Source organism: Canis aureus, chromosome 31 (assembly GCF_053574225.1).
Source record: "Canis aureus isolate CA01 chromosome 31, VMU_Caureus_v.1.0, whole genome shotgun sequence".
Classification (NCBI taxonomy): domain Eukaryota; kingdom Metazoa; phylum Chordata; class Mammalia; order Carnivora; family Canidae; genus Canis; species Canis aureus.
Genome location: NC_135641.1, coordinates 27173864 through 27189112, shown reverse-complemented (window position 1 = coordinate 27189112; position 15249 = coordinate 27173864). Strand labels below are relative to the sequence as shown.

At 40.3% G+C, this 15249-nt stretch overlaps 1 protein-coding gene across 7 annotated transcripts in view; it reads right to left on the bottom strand.

Moving 5' to 3' along the window:
* The window catches only part of IL1RAP (interleukin 1 receptor accessory protein), a 128896-nt gene that overhangs the window by 48850 nt on the left and 64797 nt on the right, over positions 1 to 15249 (bottom strand). The window contains exon 1 of one of the 7 annotated variants that reach the window (XM_077880084.1): positions 5077 to 5165. The exons of the other annotated variants lie outside the window; for them this stretch is intronic. Within the exon in view, the coding sequence (XP_077736210.1) occupies positions 5077 to 5119 (43 nt within the window). The 5' untranslated portion in view covers positions 5120 to 5165. Of the gene's footprint in view, positions 1 to 5076; positions 5166 to 15249 lie in introns of those variants that run through there. 7 annotated transcript variants of the gene reach the window in all.

The window sequence follows — 15249 nt, the reverse complement described above, 5'->3', positions numbered from 1 at the left end:
TGAGAAGACAGTGACAACATCAAAATTGACAAGCTGTAATGAGCTCAGCCCATTCAAACAGATAAATCCTAAACCAGCAGGTGAAAGATAGCTAGAGAACACCAATGTGCAATTCAGAGTACTGGGAAGACCCAGAAAGAACTGCCAGCCCCAAGATGAGGAATCACTAGTGCTATTCACCCAATATCTCCGGGTTCTCTTCCCAGGCAGAGCGTAAGAATGTACTCTTCTGCCCCTCAGAAGGAGAGGCCATGTGACTGACTTTGGCCAATAGGTTCTAGTGAGTGTCACGTGTTGATTATTTTAAGGGCTAGAGCATATTTTATCACACTCCTTTTTCTTCTGCCCTGGCAAATACAAAAGCACAAAGACTATGCCTCCTACAGCAATAGAAAAAACAAACAAACAAAAAAAAAAACAGAAGAGAATCATCAATTAAATAAGTCAATGAAAATAGACTTACACCACAAAAATGTTTTCTAAAATTGTGGAAAAGGGGAAGATCCTAAAAACTATAAGACAGTACGAAAGGAGACACAAAAAATGATCACATACAAAAGATAGGAATCGGAATGGTTCTGGAAGTTGCCAAAACAAGACCAGAAACTAGCAGATAATGAAGCAATGTAGGTGAAGGGAATGATTTCCAACCTTGAAGCTAAACCCATGGAAACAATCAAGTGTGAAGGTGGCATCCTCAGACACATTAAGACTCAGTAATTTTCCTTCCCACATGCTCTTCATCAGGAGGCTTCTGAGGGATTTGTTGTTACAAAAATGAGAGGAAAAAAAAGCAAACTACAGGATCAAGGAAGAGAGGATCTAATTCAAGAGAGAGGGCAAGGAAATCCCCAGAATAACAATGAAGGAGATCCCAGGCTAACAGCTCTGCAGAAGGGTTTGGCAGTGAACCAGTGTAAGTAGAAGGGAATGGAAATCTCCAATTAAAAAAAATAATAATTGTAACTAATAAATTATCTGGTGAAATTAGCACTGTGGATAATTATGCTAAAAAGCAATTGTAAAGTACAAAAACACTTACCCAAAGATCCAAATCAAAGTAAGCATCTGAAGGCAAGGCAATTAATAACTTCCAAAAATAAGGAAGTAAACATAATCATAATTCATTAATATGTGAAGGCATATTAATTAATTGATTATTGATTTAACAAAATACTGTAACATTAGTATGTAGAGAGCAACAGATAGGGAAAGGCAAGGGGATGGCCATGTAAGACAGAAAAAGTCTCATTTACTAGAATTAAAAAGTAAACAAAATAATGCCCAGGGTTGACTAAATGAAAAATAACAATATACACAAATTGATTAGCAAAATATAGATAGGAAATGCCAGAAGAAATAAATAAAATACTTAAAAGTGGTGGCTCCTGAAGATGAGAGCTAATAGGTGTGACCAAAGTTCAGGCAGAAAGAATTATCTTTGTATATGCCTTTTAGTATATTGGTGTTAAAAAAAAAAATCTCTGTGAATGATCTGCTGTGAATATCATTAAAATAATAATTAGGGAGAGAAAAAGGAAGGTAGAAAAGGAAGGGGGGCACATCTGGCACGCAACACAATTGGCAAAGCCATTCTCAGTGTTTAACCATCCTAATTGTATTTACTTTCTGTCAGAAAAAAAAGTCTCCATTTCATTTTTTAATTCCAAAATTTGTATCAATATGCTTTGGCATGACGGTCATTTCACTTTTGAATTATAATGTGATTGCCTAAAAGAAAAGGAAAACAAGAGGCATTTGGGCAGCTGAGGTGTCTGCAACTTCACCATTTCGTTGGTTATCTGAATCAAAGATGCTACCGCCTTCTGCATTGCATAAAAATATTCTTCTTGCTGTTCCTAAAGGTGCCTCTCTCATGAGCTCTGCACTGTTTGTCCAAATTTGGATGATGGTCAAGGTAAGGCAATTAAATGAAAATGATCCTTCTCCCTGCAGCCCTATTCTCTAATATATCTCAATTTGGATCGCCCCAACTTGGGCCAGGCGACAGCAGTGTCACGCCATGGTTCTCTTAACAGGAACACTGGTAAACTGAAGAGAAAGAGGAAGCCCTTCTGTGGGTTAATGGTACTTTGATTAAAGGAGACTTCCTGACACCAATATTACAAATTGTCACTTTGTTTGGTCCCTGGAGGTCTTTACAGTCCTGGGAATGATTCATAGTAAGAGAGATGATAAGTGACAGGTCAATTTTTCTTGTGTAAAAGTAGGAGAACGCACAGTTGAAAAGGGGGATGAACAGAGAGCCAGTGTGACATCTCAACCACAAGCTAGTGTGACATCTCACCAATTTAGGAAGGATGAAATGGAACTTTGGTGACCACGAGGGCAGGTGTGGCTGAGACTGGCTAAGCGTCCATGAACCCTGGTCTCCCTTGGCCCATGTGGAGACTGCATACACATCCTTAGCAACTGAACTGGGCCATTTGATTTGGTTCTGGCCAATGAATGAGGCCAGAAATGGTTTAATGTGAAGCACCCAGCATAATCTCTGAGCTTTCTCCTGGCCTTGCATGGAGACCCTGAGGGCCAGAAAAGCTTGAATAGGGTAGCCTCACAAGAGGAAAGGAGCCTGGATCCCTGCCACCACTTGGAGCAGGTTAAGTGAAAAATCAACTTCTCTGGTGTTAAATCACTGAGATTTGGGGGACACATCGTTATAGTAACTAGCATTTCCAATCTTGACTATTAAAAGAAGGTAGAATTTTCTTTCCATAACATAACTCGATAGACCAAGCACAGACACATTTTAAAATAGCATTTGTTAAACGCCCTTACATACTCAAGATTAAATACAGATCAATTACCAGGATTTTTGGCTGATTCCTGAGACTTAACATCATTTCAATAAATTTAAATGCAATTCATCTTAAAATGAAAAAGAAATCATTACACCTGCGAGGTATCTCCCTTACAGCATGTTCCATGGGCCAAATAAACATATGTATAAAGTGAACCAGCCTCTTCTACAATAGGGCTTGAAAACACACATACCAATATTCCTAAACATTAGCCAGAAAAGGTATTATTATTATTATTTTTTTTTTTTAAGTTTTTTCTTTGGGGTATTTGCCCATTTGAAATTTGTTTCTGTGAGTTTTTAAGTCTCCCTCGCCAGCCACCTGAGGGTGTTTTGTCAGAGCTTTTTAAATTAGTCAATGAACAAATAAAAATAAAATCTATGGCGACAGGCTAGAGTGTCATGTAATACCAAATTAATTATATGATTCACCACAGGCCTCAGCCGAAGAAAAGACTGGGGAAAAGGCTGTTATGCAAATAGATTTGTCTCTAATAACAGCAAAGGGAATTCAGCAAATTATTGGCACAGGGAATTACCTTTTTGTTTGGAGTGTCCCTTCTTATCCAGTTTACTCCACAGTGGAAGTCCTCTCTAAATTGGCCCCTCTACATGCGGAGCCACAAAATCATCATTTCCCTCAGCCAAAGGATTTCTTAAGGCTGAGGCTTGGTGGTACAGAGGACTAATGGAATGTGCACAGCCTCCCAAAGCCAAGTCACTGGAAAATCCAACCCACGCTCCTGACAGCAATTAGCATTTATATAGCAGGGTATACATTTTAACTAATTAATCTCACAACACCCTCTTGGGCTTTCATGCCCATTCCCACATTACATGCCAGGAAACGGAGACAGAGAGATTAATTGACTTACTTTTGCCTGAGTGGTAGCACAAATAAAAGCTGCCTGAACATAGATCTAGGATGCTTGTCCCAAATCTACGCTCACACATTCAAAGCAAGATATTTCCCACAGGAAAGCTATTCGTATATTTGTATGTATTAAATATTCATTCAGAACCTGCCGTGAGCAAGGCACTGTGCTGGGTGCTGGGATAGAGAGACATGGAGACATAAAAACTCAGGGAGCTCAGGTATAGAAAAGAAAGAGGAAAAAGATTTAAATATTGGAAGACCTGAGGCAGAATTACGTCCCATATGTAACTATATGCCACGGACCCCTTGTTTGACGTATCACCTTGGACAAAATGCTTCTCCTCTCAGACTCAGTTTCTGCATGTATGACATGCCTGCCTTAGAGTGTTGAATGAGGATTAAAGGGCCCAGTAGAATGAAAGGAGCTCAGTACATATTAGGCTAAGATTGCATAATAAATCTGAATAGGTCCTTGCTTGTCAAGAAGTTGACAATCTTGAAAAAAAACAAAGACTAAGTGAAAATACCTGGTGGAATGAATCAACTATTATAATAAGCTTCTAAGTACGAGCATAGCAGTTATATGATTATATTACATTGCATTAGGTAGGGATGGAAATGGTAGTCCTGAGATCAGATTGTGATCAAAGCAATGCTTTTTTATCCTCAACTGTAACTCATTGCATTTTAAAAACTGCCCCATCAGTACATTCTAAGTAATCTTATCTAGGTCTGAGGGCAAAGGCTAAGTAGAATGGAAAGGCTGGTTTTATAATCCATTCTTATAGTTTTTGCTTAATGTTGTTTTTCTAGTGGTATGCGTGGCTTCCCAGGAAACGTCAGCCTGGGACAGTGATCCAGGGAGAATCCAAGGTGTGAGCAATGTTGAATGACCAGCATGATGACAAAGAGTAAGTCAACAAGGTAAGTGTGGGCAAGTATCTGAGGCAAGATCTAGGAGTGCCAGACCCTGAAACATTAGCAGGAACCCCGATAGAAGAGGCATGTGGCACCGAGCACAGAGCATTACCGTGGAGGATAACAGAGGTGATCAAAGGCGGGCTTTGATACCTTATGGCTTTGTTGATTCATTTAAAAACTACAGATTGAGTACCCTGCCATGTGGCAAGTGCTAAAGTAGATGCTCAGGATATGCTGGTGAACAAAGCAGAGGTCTCGTGGAGCTCACCTTCTAACACAGGAAGGCTGACAATAAATAGCTAACACAGCAAGTAAATAGAGAGTATACCAGAAGATAAGTCAATGGAACAAAGAAGCACATAAAACACGGTAAGAGGGATCAGGAATGAGGGAGGGGGAAGATGGAAGAAGGAGGAGCATGCAATTTGAAAGAGGGTTGTCAGGCTAAGTCCCTCACCCATTATGAACCTCAGCTTCCCAAACCAGAAATCCAAGCTCATACTACAGAGTAGTTATGAAAAATGAATGAGCCTAAAGCATAAAGTACTATAGCAACTGTGAAGTTCTATACACCTATTAGTCACAATTAATCTGTGGAATGCCATTTTCTTGCCTAGGAGGAGACTGCTAGACATGTCCCATTTAGCACGTCTGCACACTCCCTTTCTTCAAAAGTATGAGAATTTTCCTCCAGGTACATAGCCGTTCAGAATAAAGGCTGCCTTTCCCAAGCTTTCCTCTCAATGGGACGTGCTCAGGTGACAAAGTTCTGACCAATGGCATGTGTTTGAAATTTCATGCAATAAATTCCACAAACTGTTCTTGAGAGGTGCTGGTGTCTTCCTTTGTTTCCTATGCTCCTCCTACCATCTCATTTCTCTCATCCTACTGCTTGGAACGTGGATGCTACATCATGGGCCATAAGAACAGGGCCCACACCCAACAAATGGTGGAATGGCAAAGTGAAAGGAGTAACATAAGGTGCTGCCTTACTAGGCCTGAATTCTCTAGCTCTAGATTTTACGTGAGAAATATACTTCTATATATCCTTGCTACTCCGAGTGTGGTCCCCAAGCCACCAGCACCATCAGCCTCCTGAGAGCTCGTCAGAACTGCAAATCTGCCCCACCCAGATTAGCTGAATCAGAATCTACAGTTTAACAAGATCCTCAGCTTCGTCCTAAGCATATTAACATTAGCTATGTATTAGTTTAAACCACTGTTGTTTTGTGTCTCCTTATTCAGAACTGGAAATCATACTAAAGGATAACAATGTCTTGTTTCATCTGTTAAAGTTGGCAGGTCGTTGAACAATTTTTGAGGTATCTATACCCTGTAAGTCTATGTCTCTTTGATTCTTTACATTTAAAATATATATAATGAGTGGGAAATATCAGAAAGGGAGACAGAACATGAGAGACTCTTAACTCTGGGAAATGAACTAGGGGGGGTGGAAGGGGAGGTGGGCGGGGGGTGGGGGTGACTGGGTGACGGGCACTGAGGTGGGCACTTGATGGGATGAGCACTGGGTGTTATTCTATACGTTGGAAAACTGAACAACAATAAAAAATAAATTTATAAAAAAATAAATAAGATATATATTCTTTTCTCTCTTTTTTAAAGATCATATTTATTCATTCATGAGAGACACACAGAGAGAGGCAGAGACACAGGAAGAAGGAGAAGCAGGTTCGCTGCAGGGAGCCTGATGTGGAACTCGATCCCAGGACCCCGGGGTCATGACCTGAGCCAAAGGCAGACACTCAACCTCTGAGCCATTCAGGTGTCCTCATATATTCTTTACTTGTCCTTCAATGGAAAAATATTTAAAATACCAGGCTATTTTTCTAGCAATGTTCTATAGTAAACAACCAGTTTTTTTAAAAATCTACCAACTACGTTTCCTAGAGTATGCTATAAGTAGAAAAATATACCATTAAAACATAATTTTTATTGAAGGGAGAGCTACTCAAGCAAAAGTCTGGAAAATGTTTCCAAAATTCTGTGGTTGTCAACTAAGCTATCAAAAGAAGAGAAAGAAGTTAGGGGTGGGGGAGGAAGAGTTGGAGGGCTGTGAGCATCCATCAGACATCCTCACGTCGCTTGTGCTGTTCAACAACACAGGGCTAATAACTCGGCAGATGGTTTTCCTGGACCAGATAATTAGACATACCTCACTCCCACCGAAAAAGGGAGTTTTCCTGATTGAGTAATTTGAAGGAAATAAGAAATAGCCCTGAGCAGATAATGAGATTTGCCAGATAAGGAAAGAATGCCAAATTCAGAAAGCTGGTTGACGGGGGGCCCAGAGTGGGGGATCCACAAGAAACAGCTTCAATTTTGCGGGTGTCATTAGAGTTCGTTCCTAGAACATGTTTTATTTCCAACTGTGTGTTGCTCCTCTCTGCAGTACTGGACATTCATCTTCACACTGTCCTAAAGACTGCTACTTGCTATCAATTACAAGGGATGGGTCTGGCCGGCTTAAAAAAATATATAAAAAATTATATATATATTATATATATAATATATATGGAGAAAATAATTAACCAGGCAAATGGGAAAATAAATAAAATAATGAAAAGGAAGAGATAAAAAAGGAAAATGAACTCTCACTGATGCAAAAACCAAATCTATGACGTTTAAGTTCCAAACACACATGGTTGTAGGCGATACTTAAGAGTTACAAAACCAAATTATCTAAAGGATGTCTGAGAGTTGGAGTATTCCAGAGCCTAATTATCGTTGCAGGGCCAGTACACCTGGATCTCTGATCTGTTGGGTTTTCATGCAATCTCTGTCATGTGGAGATTCCTCTCTGAGTTCGGGAACAGGAGTACCATGAAAAGTTTGCCTCCTGGCAGAGGATGTGAGGAAAAACCCCAGGGCCTCCAGAGAATTTTCCAGCCCCTAGATCGAGAGGAACTAAGAAAGGTCTGCAGGCTCTTTCTTGTCTCCATGAAGTCAGTTCACAACTGGTTTTCGAAGCTCCAATAAAAAGACCCTTAATCATGGTGTGTTAATGTCCAAGAAGGGTCCAACAGCCCCCCCTTCCTGCTGCTGTGCACTATGAGGAAGAACATGAAGTAGCATCATCTAATAGCCACCTACAAAAGGCTCTGCTTCTCTCATCAAAGTTGCAGCAGGGGTTAGCAGGCTAAAAAGTGGATTCTGGGTGTGCCACCTCTGTACCATGGTTCCATTATTTTCTTTTAAAAAAATTCACTGTAATGAGCATCATCATGCGGCTAAAGGGAATGATTTTCTTTGCAGGGCTGTTGTGAAAATAAATAAACTGGCTTATGTCAAGAGTGGCACAGTACACTGGGGAAACTCTAAGCAGTCATTAGCTAGTTGTTGTTGTTGTTTTTTAATGCCCCCCCACCAAGAAATCTTTTCTAATCTATTATTAAGATGTAAAGATCCAATTACCATTCTCATATAATAATCAAGCAGCTTTTGCCTATTTTCATTATTACATAATATTAATTCAGGGCCCTATGAGTGCTAGCGGCTATAAACAAAATGTAGGGAAAAACATGGTCTCTGCCTTCAGATTTCCATTCACAAAACAGATCATTGGCATTGGAAGTAAAGGTATCCCACACGTTATCAAAGAATCCCAGAACATTCGGATCTTAGATCTGGCATAGTGTCCATTGGCAATAGAATAGCTCGTAATAGCCCATACCACAGATGAGTGAATGAAGCTAAAAATAAAAACAGGTCGGGATCCCTGGGTGGCGCAGCGGTTTAGCGCCTGCCTTTGGCCCAGGGCGCGATCCTGGAGACCCGGGATCGAATCCCACGTCGGGCTCCCGGTGCATGGAGCCTGCTTCTCCCTCTGCCTGTGTCTCTGCCTCTCTCTCTCTCTGTGACTATCATAAGTAAATAAATAAAAAAAAAAAAGAAAAGAAAAAAAAATAAAAATAAAAACAGGTCTATGACATGGGCCAACAATCTATGATAGAGATGGGGAGGACCAAACCAAGTCTCTTCTATTCTGAAATGACTTTCCGTTGGTACAAAGTAGCTAGTCTCTGGAGTCTGACAATCCTAGTTCAAATCCTTGTCCTGTCACTTCCTAGCCACGTGAGTGCTTGCAAGTAAGTTAAATGTTCCCATGTGTCAAGAAGGCTGATTTGATGATTAGAGACAGTGCTTTTAAAGTATTTAGCAGAGAGCTGTTCAGTGGTCCTCACTATTATTAATATAACATTCCTTTCTTAATTTCAAACTGAGTATGGCCAATTTCAAACTGAATGTGCCCCCCAAAATGTTAACATTTAACCTATGGGGGCTTACCACTAACAGTGTTCAAGGGCATTAGACTATGAGGCAATTTTAAAAATATTTAGAACAACCCTTTCATTTTACAAACAGGGCAACTAAGCCCAGAGAGCTAACTTGATAAATGACATTGAGCTCACGAGTGGCAAGTACAGAATCACTTCTTTTCAATCCAAATGTCATGTCCTTTTCTACTACATCATCTGGGTAAAATATATATTCCAAATACATATCTGCAGAAACACTCCCAGTCGGATCGGGAATATGAATAGTACAGTATTATATTCCTCTTCAAAGCAGAGGATCAAATAGGCAAAAAAAAAAAAAAAAAAAAAAAAAAAAAAAAAAGCCAAACCTCAGAATACTGGAGCAAATAATATTAATAGTGGACCATAGAAGATAACTTTGCATGCATTCTGTGTGATCAAGCCACACAGTTATTCTCTTCCTCCCTCTCATTCTACAGGTAAAAACGCTAATATGTGGATCTTGTCCTTGAGGTTGAAAACAAAGGAGGTGGTCATATGGACCATACTTTAGGCACCCAGAAAGAAGGATCCTGTTTCTTAAAGTGTAATATGTAATTTATAATAAAACACAAAGCCAATGAAAGCTCCTACCACATAGAAGTGTTGGCAGGGGTAAAAAATAAAAGTCATACACTAAAATACCACATGCTCAAGTGCACAGTATGAACTTGATAAATTTTATCCACAACTATTATGTTTTTACTGATGAGGGAATTAAGACCTAGAAAAATAAACAGCAAGGAAAATGAATTCTTATTCATTTCTTATTCATTCAGGTGTTTTTGTTTGTGGGTTTTAATTGCATTTTACCAGAGACAGGGACAGAAATCACAAAATTAAGATTTGAGTCCTAAAATGCAGAAGGTGTGGACTGACTTAATTAGTGAAGATAGCTAGCGCAATCACTTTTCCCCTCAATCACGTGATGGAAATATAAAGCCCTCTAGGTACTCAATGGGTCTTTGCACCCTCCATCCCCACATCTGACTTCTCAACTGGAGGTTCAGGAAGGCTTGTTCAGTGAAAGGACATGAAGGGATGTACTCAATTAGGAGCTATACGGTTCCTCTGCTTCAAGACTTGCAGCCGTATTCTACACACAACTACAAAGCCACAGGAAAAGCACATCTTGTGAGCCTTGCCAGCAACCTCCCCAGCAATTCTCAGGAAAATTGCCTGGAGTAAAAGGGCGTTTGAGATCTTCATCACTTGCCAGGAAGAGACACAGGCTACAATCCTGCCACTGCATTTAAGAGAAGCATCACCTGTGAAATGCCAGTACAGTCTCATTCAATATTAATAATGTGTCAAGCATGTAGATTTTTCTTGAGGGCTGGTAGTGACAAGCAGAAGACAAAAAATTCTGAGAGGAAATCAGGTGAAGCAAACATCAGAAGCCAAGAGCATAAGCAATGGGGTTTGGGGAGATGTCTGGCCGTGAACGATGAAGAATCCACAAGGGAGGAGTTCTGAGTGGCTGGGTTTTCAGTGGCAACTCAGCTAACGAACAGTGTCAGTTCCTAAGGGGAGGAACAGGTCCTGGGAAGACAAAGGCCAAGATATGACCATGGTTCCCATTTCTAAATATTTAAGTGTCCTATAGTACACTTTGTACCTTAGAAAACTGCTACACATTGGAACTGGAAGGAGGCCTTCTGAATCACCCAGCAACATGACACATCATACAGATTAGACTCTGAGCCCAGAGGGGTGAAGGAGAGCCTGAGGGAAAGCAGCAGAGGTGGGATGAAACCTTCTTGGTTCCTAGTTATTTGCCCTGTGTCACATGTAACTTTTTGTCTGTACAACCAACTATGAAAGAGAGTTTCACTGCACTCACATCAGTCCGCTTCTCTTTTCCCCCAGTATGTCACAGGTTGAATTTTAATTTTTTAATTTTTAATTTTTAAAAAGATTTTGTTTATTTATTCATGAGACACACACACACACACACACACACACACACACAGAGGCAGACATAGGCAGAGGGAGAAGCAGACTCCCTGTGGTGAGCCCCATGTGGGACTCGATCCCAGGATCCTAGGATCACAGCCTGAGCCAAAGACAGATGCTTAACCACTGAGACATTCAGGTGCCCCAGAGGTTGAATTTTTATACCTATATTTACATTCAATTTGTTTGTTTTTAAGTACAATTAATACACAATCAACTCACTATAATCTTAAAGTTAAAGACATTTGCTTCTACTATATTTAGTGTTGAAGAGAAAGGGGAAACCTCAGATGAACTTTTCTGAACTCCAGAGCTCTTACAGTTTAGGAAGCAAAACAGGAGAAGAAACTTTTCACATATGGAGTAAAAGCAGTTTAAGGAAATCAAAATGTAGAATGGCTTCTATACTATCCTTCCAATTGTTAGCCCTCTTTCCTCTGACACACATGTTCCCTCTCCATACTTGCCCACAGGCGCCATACACCACTGGTCTGCCATTGGAAAAAAAAAAAAAAGCAAAACAATTACTAGAAAGTAGAAAAATGACAGTAAGAGAAATTGGTTCAAAATCAGGAAAGGGGTCTACTGTCACTGCCACAATGCACAATGGCTTTTAGGAGCTTCATGGTACAAGTAAAGCTGTCCAGGTCTATATATCTCTGAAAGTACATGTTTATTCAGGTATAAATCCCAAGGCAAAACTGTTCAGTCCAGAATGTTCATCTCTAGGCATTTTCAGCCTCCCAATGCTATAGTTCCTTGCCTTTTGGAGAAATTGAGAATTAAGGTGGCTGATAAGAAACGCAGCTTATTGTTTCCATACTCTGAGAGGCAAGAAAATGTTCCAAACTCATCACTTAAAAATCATTGCCTTCTTCACTCTATGATATCCCATCCAAGATTACAAATCCATAACTGTTTTTTTAAGATTTTATTTATTTAAACAGAGAGAGAGAAAGAGAGAGAGAACACAAATAGGGGGAGTAGCAGAGGGAAGGAGAAGCAAGCTCTATGCTAAGCAAGGAGCCCAACATGGAGCTCGACCCCAGGACCCTGGGATCATGACCTGAGCTGAAGGCAGACGTTTAATGACTGAGCCATCAAGGCACACCACAAATCCATAACTGTTAACAGAACCCACAATAATTTATATTTTACCTGGCAGTTTTAGACACATTATATTCTTTGATCACAGAAGGAGGCATTGTTGCCTCCATTTTGGAGTTTGGAAAGAGAGGCTCAGGAATGATTTGAGAAAGTCATGGTGCTAGTGGGCAGCAGAGCTCTCTGAATCCAGAACCAGTAACCCTCCCAGAGTCAGTCCTTTCTTCATTAACCCTCTTAGGCTCTCTGGTATGATGCTTAGTCCTTTGGTTTCCAGTTTAGAAACCTTATATATAATCTCTTCCCTCAATTCTTCCCACTTACATTGATTCTTTATGCTAACAAATGTCTCAAACCATGTTCTTTCCTTCTGTCTTATACCAAACTAGCTACTGAGCTTCTCTTTGAATATAGGGATGCAATTTCAGAAAGATCTCTTTAAACCTCCCTGACACTAACTATAGTTCCTGAGGTACATTTTGCAGTATCCTCCATAGAGAATAATAAGATAGGGTCAGGAGACCTAAATTCTTGTTCTACGTCTGTCAGTGTGACCACCATTAGTAGTAGTAGTACCACACCCACCACCTAATAGGCAATGCTTCCTATATGCCAGGTATTAAGTAATATATTTTTATGATCTCTTTCAATTCTCATAACCACTCTTTCAGATAGTTTTATTATTGTCCCCATTTAATAAATGAGGATTGTGAGTCTTAGGTAAGAGAAAGAATATCTACACGACTACACAGAGTTAAATTAATTAAACAAGGAGACCATTAGACTGAGGTGGTTTTAATGCCTTAGCAGACTACCTAAGCAAACCAAAGTCTAAGCCTATAATGCCTCAAGGTCAAAAAATCAAAACACCAGGAAATTGATCACAGTCAACTAGACTTTCTCAGCTAATGCAACTGCTTCAGCTGTAGTCAACCGAACAATTTTCTTGCTTTGCTCCTGCCTCTTCTCTATAAAAGTCTTGCCCCCAGTTCCTGTTGGTGGAGTGCTCTCAACCACTTCCAGTTTGGTGCTGCCTTTTTCAAATTGATATTTGCTCAAATAAATTCAACATTTTTAATATGTCTAAGTTTATCTTTTAACCATAGGAAGTATGTGAGAGAGGATTCTCACACAGGTCTGCCTCATTCCAGAGTCTAAAATTTAACCCTGACTGTAACCAAGTAATTTCTCTTTTCTTGTGCCCAGAATTTTCATGTATAATATGTAAGAAGGTAAAAAAAACAATGATCTCTAATCTCTACAGGATAATGGGCTTATAATAATAGTGAATTTCAGGAATGTTTCCTAGCCTGAATCTTAAAATTGTAAAATCAAGGCAGTTTTTCAGGGAAAACACTGGAGTTGCGGTGGGTGGGCACTAGTTAATATAAAGTGGAACAAACTGGGTCTCTTTAATGAGGAGCATAAAATCCTTGATTAGCAGTTCCCAGCATCAGAAGGCACATGTCACAGCCAAGAGGCAATGGGGCAGATCACATCTGTCTGAATTAGAGTGTCATTATCTAGTCATGTTTCCAATGGAGGCTCTGAAGCTATCTTCAACACTCAACTTTCCCTCACAACACCCACTTTCAAAAAGCAGAGAAGTCAAAAATGTCAGCTTGTCCTCGAAGGCAGCTCCCTCAGGCATTAGCTGCCTCTGTCTTATTAAGTATAGTCAGGCATGACTCAGCTCCTCCATCAACTGTCTGCGAAGGAGAACATTTCACGCTGGTAGAAAATCACCTTAAGCAGAAATATGAAAGCATTTAAGGTACCCAATTAGAGCTGCATTGCTTATTACTCAAAATCAAATCATCCTTTTCTTATCCTCGACAGGAGAGCCTAATCACCACCAGTAGGGAAACAAAACTACAGTTGCTTAGAACACATAAGATGACCCCGTCACCTCCAGTTACAACGATCAGCCACTCAGACATCTCTTCTGTCTGGGTCACAAAGAAAGGTGACCTGTGGGTTATGGTGTGTCCTTCAATCAATCAATCCTCTGTGAGAACCTACTACACACAACAGTGTATACTGTGCGGTTTCCATGGGAAGGACAAAGAGACAAGGAAGACGTGGTCTCCCATCTCAAAGATCTCACCATCTAGAGAGGGCGCACAGACATTCACAATGCAAACAAAATAAAGTAAATGTTAAAAAGAAAAAAGATGTAGCATGTCACAAGAGGCCGGAAGGAGTTCTTATTTCAGACTATGAGAGGTGGGAAGTTCAAGGAAATCTTCACAGAAGAGATGGCATCTGAATTAAGCCTGAAAAATGAAAAGAATGTGTGCTGACAGATACAAGGGATAGAACCAGGCTGATAGAACAAGGTTGGCAAAGGCACAGAGTGTGCGGGGGCTGTGAGGAACCCGTCAGTCAGCTGGGGCTGGATTACAGGGTGTGTGATGTCAGAGCAGAGCCTGAGAGTGGGACACTAGGGTTAATATTCGGGGAAGGGTTCATACTTTATCTTGGTGGCAATCGGGAATCACTGGTGGTCCTGGAAGAATGAAGGGACACATATTAATTACAACTAGGGCAGAGATAAAGACGGATTGGTAAATATATTTGTACCCTGAGGCTGTCTGATGGGTCATACACATGTGCAATTCCACATGAGTTGAGAATGGAATTTCTCTATCTACTTGTTATCTCTGCCTTTACTTGTACAAACCACAAATGAAGACAAAAGAGACCATTACAGCAACCTGGGCAGGAGGGAGTAGGGAGGCAGTGAAGCTGATCACTTCCACGGGGGTCCTTTGGCTCTACAGTTGCTGGAGTGAGTTGAGGACTGTGATTTATCAAGGTGAGAAAGACATTGCTGTTCCCTCTCCATCTCCCAACCCCCATCATCAACACTGATAATACATGGGGTTATAGAGGGGGGCAGCCACTTTATTAGAGTTTCCAAAATTTAATTATCCAGAACCTTTATTGTTTCTCTCTTGAGCCTATCCTCAAAGTATTTTAATAACCAGAAACTTCAATGAATGCCAGTGCTCTGTAGTGCAGCATACTATGTATACATCCATTATGGCACGCAGAACACCGATCCACAGTTACAGATGTTTCAATGCCTGGATTCTCCTTCCAACTACCTAGGACTTCTTATTAACAGGACAATTGTCCTTTTCATCATTATGGCCCCATTGTGCCCAAAAAAGTCAAAAAACTCTGTAAACATTCTGAGCAGAGAAGAGAATAGTGGTAGATCTGATGATGGCTCTGGGAACAGGATTTTT